Source organism: Strongylocentrotus purpuratus, unplaced genomic scaffold (assembly GCF_000002235.5).
Source record: "Strongylocentrotus purpuratus isolate Spur 01 unplaced genomic scaffold, Spur_5.0 spur5_scaffold_14, whole genome shotgun sequence".
Lineage (NCBI taxonomy): Eukaryota > Metazoa > Echinodermata > Echinoidea > Camarodonta > Strongylocentrotidae > Strongylocentrotus > Strongylocentrotus purpuratus.
The window spans coordinates 12,850,754-12,863,181 of NW_022145599.1; the positions used below are offsets into that span (position 1 = coordinate 12,850,754).

The 12,428-nt window shown below is 34.5% G+C and overlaps 1 protein-coding gene across 1 annotated transcript; it reads left to right on the plus strand.

Annotated features, from left to right (window-relative positions):
* Positions 1-171: 171 nt before the first annotated feature.
* Positions 172-11,782, plus strand: LOC587145 (protein phosphatase 1 regulatory subunit 7). Its single transcript, XM_030984216.1, has 16 exons — positions 172-504; positions 1,641-1,878; positions 2,682-2,771; positions 3,121-3,192; positions 3,568-3,626; positions 4,176-4,228; positions 4,623-4,765; positions 5,247-5,333; positions 5,680-5,751; positions 6,184-6,245; positions 6,665-6,788; positions 7,262-7,344; positions 7,718-7,836; positions 8,649-8,730; positions 9,770-9,910; positions 10,626-11,782. The coding sequence occupies exons 1-16, from the start codon at positions 275-277 to the stop codon at positions 10,678-10,680; spliced, it is 1,710 nt and encodes a 569-aa protein (XP_030840076.1). The 5' UTR covers positions 172-274; the 3' UTR covers positions 10,681-11,782.
* The last annotated feature ends 646 nt before the right edge of the window (positions 11,783-12,428 follow it).

The window sequence follows — 12,428 nt, forward strand, 5'->3', positions numbered from 1 at the left end:
TTCTTTAAAAAAAAATCTAAATTGAGCTGCAACACTCCCTATATTGTCATAATTCTCTTACTTTCATTACTTTAACTTTTAAAAAGGGGGTTAAGGGTGGATACAACTGGGAAAGTCCAAATACATGTATCATTGCATTGTCTATGGAGCGCTTTTTGTCTACGTATTTTGTGGATAACATCTGGCGTACCATAGCGGAAACGTATCGCAACCGGTTATCACTTGCGAGAAATTTATTTAAAATGCCACTGGAATTTACATTATTATCTTCAGAATGAGTGCTGCTAGAAAGATTTCAAGCAGCAGAGCTGCATCTAGTACAATCAAGGGTAATAATCGCAAAGCTTTGTCGTCAATTAAGTCTCATATTTCTAGAAATGGCGACGTTTCTACCGAGAAGCGAACGACGACTGTCGTTAAAAATGGATCTGTTGACGGTTTCCAAGCAAAAGGAAAAGACGAAAAATTGCACAGATCTTCCCGACAACCACACTTAAAGCAGAGGTTAGTTAGAAATGTTCTCTTTTTCACATATGTATCTGTTTGAAGTAATTTATTTCGTAATAAAATGCATTTTGCATAAATTAATGTCTTTTGTTCTGTCTTCAGTCCCACTCTATCATTTATCTGTTGTGTTTCTGTGGTCATTGATCTGTTGATGATTTCTACTCTGTGAAGTTCTGTGATGGTCCATTATGACTCAATGCAAGGTGAAGGCTGAGCCGGCTAATTCATGCTTATGCCGAATACACTCAGGTACTTTTGCACAAAGTTCAAATGTGACTGAGCTAGCTAGCTGAAAAATGAATGATGCAAATATTAACATGAAAATTGTGAATTTAACTTTCAGAAACTGTGACAGCTTCTTCAGTCAGAGAGTGTTGTTGCTTTAATTTTTAAGCGTTATCATTCAATTAGGAAAATTCACGCCATGTTGAGTGGTTGAGTACTTGAATAATTTTGTTCTGTCTTCAGTCCCACTCTATCATTTATCTGTTGTGTTTCTGTGGTCATTGATCTGTTGATGATTTCTACTCTGTGAAGTTCTGTGATGGTCCATTATGACACAATGCAAGGTGAAGGCTGAGCCGGCTAATTCATGCTTAGATCTATGCCGAATACACTCAGGTACTTTTGCACAAAGTTCAAATGTGACTGAGCTAGCTAGCTGAAAAATGAATGATGCAAATATTAACATGAAAATTGTGAATTTAACTTTCAGAAACTGTGACAGCTTCTTCAGTCAGAGAGTGTTGTTGCTTTAATTTTTAAGCGTTATCATTCAATTAGGAAAATTCACGCCATGTTGAGTGGTTGAGTACTTGAATAATCATCCTTGGTTGAAATTGAACATGTTGAAGTCTTCCTTAATCTGTCATCACTTTGTGTGTAGGAAAATTTTCAAAACACCCTCTTTTGAGTCTTTAAATTATCAAACACCACTGTACAAAACTCAACAAAATTCATTCGAAATCGGTAATGTAAATGTTTTAATTATGAAATACTGCTTGATGAATGGCAATGTTGATCCAGACTCTGTTAATTATTATGAAAAGATTTTTAGTTAAGTAAGGAAATAGATATATATGTGATTTTGCCTTAGATATGTATTGAAAATATTTATTTTCTTTTCATTTCAGCACTTCAGCCAGGAAAGCTTCTCCAGTGCAGAGAAGACCTTCGCCCTCTTCTTCCTCCTCCCATCCTCCATCGGCTGCCAGTGTCAATGGAAGACATCAGAGACTTCCAGACAAACCGGACGGCATTGTATTTACCAACAAGGAGGCGGTCAGTGCATGGGTCAATGGAGGGGTGGAGGACCATGAAGGGGCAGGAGGAACAAATACGCCTGCTGGCAAGATCATCCCTAGAGATGTAGTAAGTACCAGGGCCAGTTCTCGAAACCGTCGTAACTTCTTGACTATCCTATTGAAACGTGTGTTATAGATTAACACGCGTTTCAATGGGATAGTCAAGAAGTTAGACTTATGACGGTTTCGAGAAATGGGCCCCAGGTAGTGAGGAGTAAGGGGCTATGTAATTAGCTGTGGAGCATTTTAACCCATTGCCTGCTGGAACTGAGTGGTCCCTGTGTTATGCCAATGGGAAATAGATGATCAGTAGTTAACAGGGTAACTCCAAATTGACTGAAAAGACGGTATTAACCGTTTTGAAGGTTTCTGGAGAACTGCGCTGTCTTTCTGTCTTCTTTGTTTGTGTGTGTTTCAGAGATGCATTAAAGATACTCTCAGTTTTATGTGGGTCACACTGCCCAGTGAAACTAAGGTTTGTGAGATATTGTTTTAACATCGTGCACTTTAAATTCTATACTGATTAAGTTAGATGATACAAATGAATTGTGGAAACTGGCATAGGTTACCCCTGCCCCCCCCCCCCTATACTCTCAAAGGCTTATCTAAAGTATTTATTCAATTCATTCGTAGATGTCTAATTCACAGAAAGAAGTGCAGAAACATTAAAGCAAGAGTTATTGTCCCAACGTCAAATATCATGCTATAATTTGGACCAAATTCCTAATCCTTATTTATAGTTTTTGAATTCTGTCAGTGTACAACTTTTTGATGCCAGTGGCCATATATGTATGCGAAGAAAGCACAGTATCCAGCTCACAAGTAGGAATTTGATCAATTCATTCTTTACTGTATTTTTCTCTGGAACAGTTGGAAAAGAGTCAAGAAAGTGAAGTTACAAAGGTGTATGACGTTGACCTTCATGGAGTCAACATTGGAACCATCAAAAATTTGGACATGGTAAGTAACCCCAAAATAATGTTTGAACTGTTGATGACAACTTTATTTATAATTCTCTCCACTTTTTTATTTTTTTGCATGTATATTTGGTTTTCTTAATGTAAGATTTTATCGATATTTCTGTCGTAAGAATGGAGACAGAACAGAACCAGTGTACTATCATATGAAAGAAAGAGAATCAAGTAGCTTGATTAATTCATCACTGTTCAGATGTAAATGGTTTTTATATTAATAAAAAATTTAAAGAAAGATGCTGAGAAAATGTTATGAATACTACTTTCTTGTTAGTTATTTGAAACAGTGCAACATATCATTATTGAGGAAGCTCCTTTCCCCCTTTTGTTTTCAGTTTATAAACCTGAGAGTACTGGATCTGTCCTGCAATTGCATCAGGAATATTGAGAATCTTGCCAATAACAAGGTAAGTGACAAGAAACTTTACATTAGCTACTTAGGACTTGGTTGCCATGAAACATATTTTATAATTCTGTGAAATATATCATGTTTAATCACGCGGCTGATGAATACACACAGGTTGTTTTTTCACCCATTTTGATGCCATCACAACATACATTATATCAAAAAATTTGAATGGAAAATACAAAATGATATTTAGTTTCAAAGTAGATCAAGTCGACCCTGCTCCTATTCTTCAATTTGAAAATGTTTATGTTTCCCAACATGTTTGAATATTGACTAAAATACTTCTGAAAATCGTGGTAATTTTCAGTTCTTAACTATTTCTCTTTCAATTAAAGAATTGTTCCTAAAACTTTGTTCTTGACTTGTTTTTCAGGATCTGAGAGAACTGAAGCTGTATGATAATAGGATCAGTGCTATTGCTAACATTGAGAGGTGGGTTGCTTTTATCATGTCTGTTTTGTTAATACCAAGGAGCAATTTTTTTTAATTTTTTTTTAATTTTGGTGGAATGGATGTGATAATTTATGTTTGAAGGTATCTTTTAATTTCTATTGTTTTCTTGAGTCAGAAAAACTTAAATGGGTCCATCATGTGTGTAGTCCTCAGAAGGGCTGTTGAATAATTATTTTGTGGGTATAGTTCTGAACTTGTAGATCTCTCAAAGAAAGAGATGATCTTGATGTTTTGGACAGTGTGCTCCATCTAGCGCCGGGAGAGAATGGCTAGAATGTGAGAAAGCATGACAATATCTGGTGAATATGCACCTTTTTCTTGGGCTTATTAGATTTGGTGCTTAGATTGCTGATGAAAATGTGACAATGGTTTACCCCAGTATTTTAGGTGTGCATAGTATTTCAGTCGTTATCCTTAATCACTGACCTTAAATACAGGGGTGGGTTAAAAGTTTACAACCATACTGGAAATGCTTGCAACAAGATTTTTAACTGTCTATGATGTGATGTTGATCTTATCTATTTACAGGTTACAAGAGTTATGTTCACTGCAACTCCAGCACAACAAAATCAGAACAATAGGTAAGAAAGTTAAGAATCATTGTCATAATTTCATGGTTTGTCAGTCATTGAATTCATGTGTCCGATATGTTTTGTAATACCTTGTACTTATTATATCCTATGGAAGAATGCTTTTTGAAATGAATAAAGTATGTTGGTAATTCTAACCTAATATGAAAATTACTATATCAAGCATTTATGTATAATCATAGATCATAGATCTTTTGCATTTTGTGAACTTCTGATGCCAAACAAAAGATATACCGGTTAGTGAACAAAAAAATATGACAGATAATAACAGTTTCTATGATGCACACAAAAATGATAGTTATACTTCACTCTGTACGAGGTGACATACATTTAGACTGAGCTAGAATGTTATCAGTTAACATGATATCTTTTCTTTCCTTTTCAGGCAAAGGGCTTGCATTATCAAGAAAGCTCAAGATTCTTAGATTAGATAGCAATTATTTGGGGAAGATAGAAGCCAGGGAGTTAGCAGCATGCTCACAACTCACCTATCTAGATGTCAGCTCCAACAAGCTTGATAGCTTATCTGTGAGTACTCAAAAGTGTAGTAAAATTCTGTGTACTTACATGGTTAACATGTATTTTACCAAGATGAATCTATCATATGCCAGACATACATTATATCAGATATGGAAACTATTTTGTCTGATGAAAAAAAATTGAATTAATTTTTGTCTCCCATATTTCTATTACGGTCTTTGGAGTATGGTGACATTTATTGGCAACATTAAGATAGGATTCAAGTTCTCTGTTTTGAATTGTTTCTAATCTTTGATCATTTTTATCTTGAAATAAAAATACTTAGCCTTTGAGAAAAGGAAACCGTAGGCTAAATTTTCTGATTTACAATACGGCTCTTAAGATGCATAATAATGTATTGAAACATTTCTCTTACTTGTTTATGGAAGTCTTTTAAGCATGTGATTGTATTACTAACTCATTGATAAGACCTGAGTGTTCATTTTTATGGTCAGAGAAGATTAATTGTAATTTGTATACTTTTCTTTAGGCCTTGAATGCCCTGTCATCATTAGAAGAGCTCAGAGCAACACACAATTCTTTAAGAGCTGTTACAGATCTCAAGAGATGTCGTAAGGTGAGTTAAAAAATATAAAAAATACTTTTATTTCACAGGATTGTTATAGAAACAACAGAGGAGGAGTTTAAGAATAAGACACTTGAAAAGCAGGACAGAGAAAGGAGATGATTAATGAAATTAAAATTTGGTTGAAATGAAAATATAGATGACAGAAAAGTAGTATTCTTCTAAAAGAGATAAAGAAGAGAGAAAAAAAGAGAAACCTAGGAGCAGTTTTTAACGTATCATAAATTGAAGTTCAAGATGAAAGGGATGATGAAAACTAAGGATAAGTGCTGCATAACTGTACAATGAAAAACAGACAAATGCTAATAATGAAATATATTGTATTTTGTCATCTCAGCTACAAGAGCTTGATGTATCCAACAACAAGATAGCAGATCTAAGTGGACTCAAGAGCCTTCATAACCTGACTGTGAGTACTTTAACATTTGTCTGAGAGAGAAAATACTAGTGACTAAGAATAAAAAATGCAACAGATATTTTCTTCTTTTTTTTAAATTGTGGATTTAATACTGATATTTTTTTTCTATTTTACATGAAAACATACATACACTATGACTTTTTTCATCACCTGAAAGTGTTTTGTTTTATAGTCCATTTTAATTTTGCTTTTGACTGAATTTTGTTCCAAATATGTGTATCTTTCTTGTAGTTTCTCATAGCCTTTATATTTGTCAATGTTTATTTGCCAATTGTTCCAAGTTTTAATTGTCTGTTTGTCACATTTTCTTATAATCCCTCTATGACAAATATTACAATATTTTTAGTTAACATACCATGTTGGATTTGTACCTGGAGATTTGCAAGTTGGTCATCCTTCATATTCTGTGTTGTTTCTTTTTAGGTTCTGATGATATCTCACAATCAGCTGACCTCTGACACTTTGAAAGCTGTAGACAAGCTAAGGTAAGTTCATCTCTTTATTCTCTTTACTTTCACCATTAAATTGTGTCCTTTGCATCCATATATCTAATTGTTACTATGACATCACAATAAATTCATTTAAAAAAAAATGATGAACTATTGTGCTTACAGAGAAACTTCGTGATTATGTATCATAGGGATAGGCACATCTTAAAGAATACTATTTTGTCTTATCTGGACTACTATATACATCATACAGTATTACACCCTCCCCTTTCTAGACACGTCTTGCATAGGATAATAACTCCCAGATTGATTACAACTTGTGTCATTGTAGTAGATGAATTACTAGTTGACTATTTTAAAGGAATGGGAAGGTGGAGCTGTGCTTCCTCATATCCCATTTACATGTCTTGAGCTCTATGTATTAATATCTTGTGTCCTAATATTTTGTCTTCCAGGGCGCTACACACGATAGATATCTCCCACAACAAGCTCACTGAATTGGATTTCCTTGTAGATCAGTTCCCCGCCCTTGAAGTACTCAATGTCAGAAACAACAGGATCGTCAGGTGGAAGGCAGTGGTAAGACAAATGACCTCTTTTACATCATACAATTTAAGTGAAAGTTTGCTAGCTAATTTTTGAAGCTCCCAACACTTTCGAGGGGCTTTAAAGTACACATAAGTCCATCTTGTCATGATTGGTTTCCAATAGGATAAGGATCATATATCTTATTACTCCTTCAACCTTTATCAATATAGTGTTCTGTGATGACAGAAAAGAGCACATGAGCAGAATACATGTACATAACTATTTTAGAATTCAAAATCTTTTGATTGAAAATTTTATGGTTGAACCACTCTTCCGAACCCTTGTAATATTTACATGTTTGTATATGTATTACATTGTATACATAAATGTATTTTTATTCTATATTTTAACAAAAAAATGATTTAATTGTTTCTTCTTTTAATTCATGCAATTACCTGAATGACTTATAATTAATCATCTGAGGTTATTAATAATCATATATTGCTTGGAACCATATCATGCAGCTATCTCTCCATAGATGTCAGTGTCTGTCAGAGCTCTATGTTCAAGGCAATCCCTTCACGCTACCAGAAGGAGAAAAACCAAGGTAATTATTTAATGTCTTTCAGATTTGATTTCTTAATTGAGTAATATATGGGCATATCTATTTTTGCTATACAAGTTACCATTGTTATTCACTAATAAGTAATCGATCGCGATTTTGCTTTTAACACTCTAAAATGGCAAATTAAAGAGTTGTTGCATCATTTAATGATATGAATGTTTATGTTCATAAAGTTTTTTTTTAAACTATCCTTTTCCGCTGTTCATCTACCATCCATCTACTTGTATTTTTGACATTGATTATCAATTGCCAACATAGAAAATGGGTTAAAATGTCATTCCTTTTGTGTACACTGTATTTGTATGATAAGGAAATGTAGTGCCTTGTATACAGTGTTTATCTTATTTTTGAATAGCTATCACCAGGAGCTGCAGGCTACTCTCTTGGGTCTGGAGATTCTAGATGGAGCTGTGGTTAAGAGGAATGCAGGGAGTAAAACAGCCCCCATCATGAGACCTATGTCAGCATCAACAGGTATGATTAAAGGCTAAAGGGGGGGGGGGGGTGTTTCACATTGACACTAAGTTAGACTTCACTATGGCAGGCAGGCCATGCCACTGTTTGTCCTCACCCTTCACTGGCATTGGTCTCTCAAGGGACGTACAAATCATGGTCACATATCTACAGAATTTACATTTTTTGATAATTCATTATTGAAGGAAAAAATATTATCTAAAGATCATAATGGTGAGAGCAAACAGTGGCATGAACAACCTGTCATAGCTAAGTCCAACTTAAAGTTGATCTTATTCTTTGTGAAACACTCCCCTGGTGTACTGATAATATCAACAAATTCTTAGTCCTGATTGAATTGTCTGTATTGCAGTTTTACAGTGTTATGTAAATTGTGGGAACCACAATAGAAAAATCTATGTATCTTTAAAAAAAAAGTAGATTTAATGTGATATAAATGGGTATTAACTTTAGAAGAGAACCAGATTCACTAACACCAACATCTTGAATGTTGATGTATATATGAAATACAATTCATGTACATTATGTGCATCTATGAATCATAAAAAGGAACATTGTATTGAAGGTCTTTGAAAATGTAAATGGCTTTCACATGTATTTTGTGAGAAGAATGTTGATTACATTGGCTTTTTTGTTCACGGAATGATGTACCTTATTCAGGTTTTAGACCATGTCATTAGCAAATATAGCATTGATAATTTACATAGGATTTATAGGCTTTTTTATATCAACTAAAATGTGATATATAAATTACCAAGCTTAAACAGAAGAAAGGTTTTTATATTGTGTATTTCTTTCTATTCTCATTACAGTGGTGAGTGCAAGACAGGTGGAGAATCAGCTGAAGCATTCAGACCAAGACCTGGCTGATTTCATGACCAGCCTCTCAAACAGGTAGGTGGAAGATTGGTAGATGAATGGATGGATGGATGGATGGATGGATGGATGGATAAGTAGATGGATGCATGGGTATGAAGGATAACTTGGTGTGTGGTTGGAAGGATTGGTGAATAGTTGGATTGACTCTGAGTGTTAGATGAATGAATAATCGGATAAAGGAATGTATTGATGGAGATTTGAAGGTTTAGTTGAATGGATTGATTCATGTATGCATAAAGGAATTGATTTATAATTGTGTAGGTGGATGGATAAATAAAGAGATTGATGAATAGATGGAAAGCTATAATAGAGGATGGATTGGTAGATCAAGTTATTAAAGGTAATACAAAGTTTTTGGAAATTTTGAAAATTGGTTGGATAGTGAATGTTTACAATTTTGATATATTTGGATACCCCTGTGGATGTATTATAAGCACTAAAAAAATTAGCCCCTAAAACACTTATGTTTTCGAGAAAAATTGAATATAAAAATTTACTGGTGCTCCCGGTAAATTTTGATAAATTTCAAATAACGCCTATGGCCGTACAATGGTAGCTGCGACCATGAAAATCTCAGAATATGTAGTTGTAATATATAATTTCCAAACGGGAATAGCTAATCGGTCGATTTTAGTCAAGAAACATTTTTTCATAGCTAAATTAATATCTTGACCTTGAGAGGGAGCTATACAACATAAAGAGTTTATTATGTATAATTTCATAACTTTAGGCTCGATTTCAACCGTGACAACGATCAATGAATATTGTTGGAACACATATGCTTACAATATGTTAATTTGAACCAAATTCATGACCCCATACCAAAACTTTGTAATACCTTTAAGTGGATGGTTGAATGTAGGACTACCTGTATATTGTAGGTAGGTAATTTATAGTACATTCTCCACTGAATGAATTGATGAATGGAGGGATGGATTGTATTCATTTTTGAAGATGGCTTGGAATCTCGATCCTTACTTTGTACAACTGAATCTTGACAAATTAGCATCCCCCATCTAAAATATCCCTTCAATCATATCTCGTCTTCTGTCAGGTTTGCCAACATCCGTACCGTGTTGAACACCCTACCCAGCGAGCCTCCCAGGCAGAGACCCATGACGGGATTCTCAGATGATCTATCAATACGAAGCGTGTCCGCCATGTCAGACGGTAGACCAAAGACCAGGTGCAACAGGTAAGGACTGGAAAATTATTGAAATTATTCAGAAAGAAAGGGATAAGCAGAAGGACAAGAGCAGGTTTTTTTTAAAACTAGATTCACCTTTAATATAAGTTAACCCATTGCCTAAAGGAACCAGGTAGTCCCTGTATTAAGCCTATTGGAATGAAAGAGTTCAGTAGTCATGGGGTTAAATTAGATTTGGGCATTTGTCCATACTCTGGGATGCCAACACCAATTACACCAATTTCTTTTCCCAATTAGCTTGAAAATGTTATAATGTTGATGCCCCATATGTTCTGTACAATATTAAGCCTGAAATTATGCAAAAGCTCGAAACCTGGCATCCTTCCATACTATACGAATGCATCAATTTTCATTTCAATTTTTGCTTCTATTAGAAATTGCATTAGCATTTTAATGAAGCTAAATTAAAAATGCATTAAAAAAGAAGAAAAAAAGAAATAGGGTTCTCGGAAGACAATTAGATATAAGTGAATACCCACTAGATGTACCCCAGACCATGGACGATCTACTGAGCTGTGACATGCTGAATGATACATGCACTAAAAGGGACCGGCAGAGGCCAACAATGGGGCTCTTACTTTGCTAGGCAGTCAGAAATAGTTGTGCAATGACTCCAATTGATAATAATACCCTGTAGATTTTCCTATTTCATATCATCACCAGAGTTGATTGTCATTATGTATGACTTGTCTTCTACTTGCAGCCGCAGCAGAATTGCAGAGGCCCAGGCCTTCGCATCCCAAAACTTTACAAGGTAGCTGAACAAACTGATGAGCTTATCATCCCTTGCAATTGTAAGCTGTAGAGGTCACTGGTCAATCTCCGGTGGGAGGCCTGTATATCTACTGTGGTTTATGTATCTTAATGTGAGATATAGATGTCATTGGTCATTGTAGGGTTACACAACCCTGTACTGTGGAGTGTGGAGCCTTGTTACAGTGGACATCTTGGTCCCAAGGAAATCCCCTTGTTAAATTGAAACGTGATTAAACACAGCTCAAACACAATAGGACACAAGAAAGTGTTACCAGCAAAGACTTCATTGTCATAGTGAGTTTGTTACTATGCTCTGCTTTATAAGGTTCCATGATTTTAAAATCCAGTATCCATTAAATGGATGGGACGATGGTCTGCTATGGTGACAAGGCGACCATTATTGCATTTTGAAATCAAATGGCATTTTCTCTCATTGATATAACCATATTGGATGCTGTAGATATGAAAATATATCAAGTTTTTACCCGAATCCACTTTAGAGCATTAGTGATATCTGTTATTGGTCAGATTATGGGAACCGTTTCCATCAGATTTTTCCCTCAAATTCAAATCAATCAGTATTGCACTTAAGCGTATGTGTATAATCTTCTTGTGATTTATAATATCAGTTTGTAGAGCAAACTGACTGGTTTGCATCTTTTCCAAGTTGAGCATTGTACAAGTATTATATATATATATATACTCTTACTTCACATGTTACATATTGCAGTGAGAACAGTCATTCTGATAGTATCTCTCATAATGCGCAGCCAGTGCAGGCGCTGGCAATGCAATTTGAAAGTTGAAAGTAATCGAGTGACTGACTTTTGTTTCAACTTTTATCATCAGCATGAGATGCTGACTGAGAGTGATGTAAACTTTATTTTGAAAAGGAGTTTCAGTACTTCATTTTAAAGTCAGTTGATATCACATAGACCTTGTTAGAACACAATATCAATTAGATGATACAGGCTTTATCTTATTTATTTTTCATTTTGTGTCCAGTGGTTGTAGAATTAAAAGAAAAGAAAAATTGAGTGTATCACAAAAAAAAGCACTGAAGGGTTACCAGTGCCATTTCTCATCTAGAGCACATACCAATATTCAAAATAATTTTTCACCTCATACATGATTACTTCATTTACTTGTGACAGTCATATGCAATTCCCAGATGCGAGTCACTGGTTAGAAAAAAATCATGTCATTAGGAGTGCACATGAATGTTATATAAGCTATTTGAGGCTAAGAAATAAAAGCATTTTGTATTCTTAATTATCCAAAGTGTATAAGTTTTAGAACCACCTTGAAGTGAAGATTTTATTCATTTTAGTGCAATTTTCATTTTGCAGAGAATTTTCTGTACCTTGTACACATTCATATCATTGTTTTGTTAAAACTCCTGTGAAATAGTGAATTTTTTTTTTCAATTCTTAGAGAGAGTGCATAAGAAAACTAATGAAGGGGGAGGGGGTCTGTGAGACCAAGGCTATTTAAATAATTTCTATCTACTGTCTAAATTTTTCATAACTTCTGAAAAATTTTCTCATGTGATTCTCATCTTCATTAATGGATTTGAAAGTGTCAAAATTGATTAAAACTTGAAGTAAACTTGAGTGCTTCGATAAAAAAATCCCAAATTATATCTCAAAGTCTATGCAGGAGATACCAAAACACATTCATTACCATGAGATATTTTGATTGTGATCAAAATGGGCAATTCATATCTGGACCAAGCATGTTTTAATTGCCA

Excerpts from the sequence above, each read along its gene's own strand:
- LOC587145 (XM_030984216.1), top strand. The coding sequence starts at position 275 with ATGAGTGCTGCTAGAAAGATTTCAAGCAGCAGAGCTGCATCTAGTACA. Across the intron at positions 505-1,640 it reads CAACCACACTTAAAGCAGAG|CACTTCAGCCAGGAAAGCTT; the intron begins GTTAGTTAGAAA and ends TTTTCATTTCAG. Across the intron at positions 6,789-7,261 it reads TCGTCAGGTGGAAGGCAGTG|CTATCTCTCCATAGATGTCA; the intron begins GTAAGACAAATG and ends CATATCATGCAG.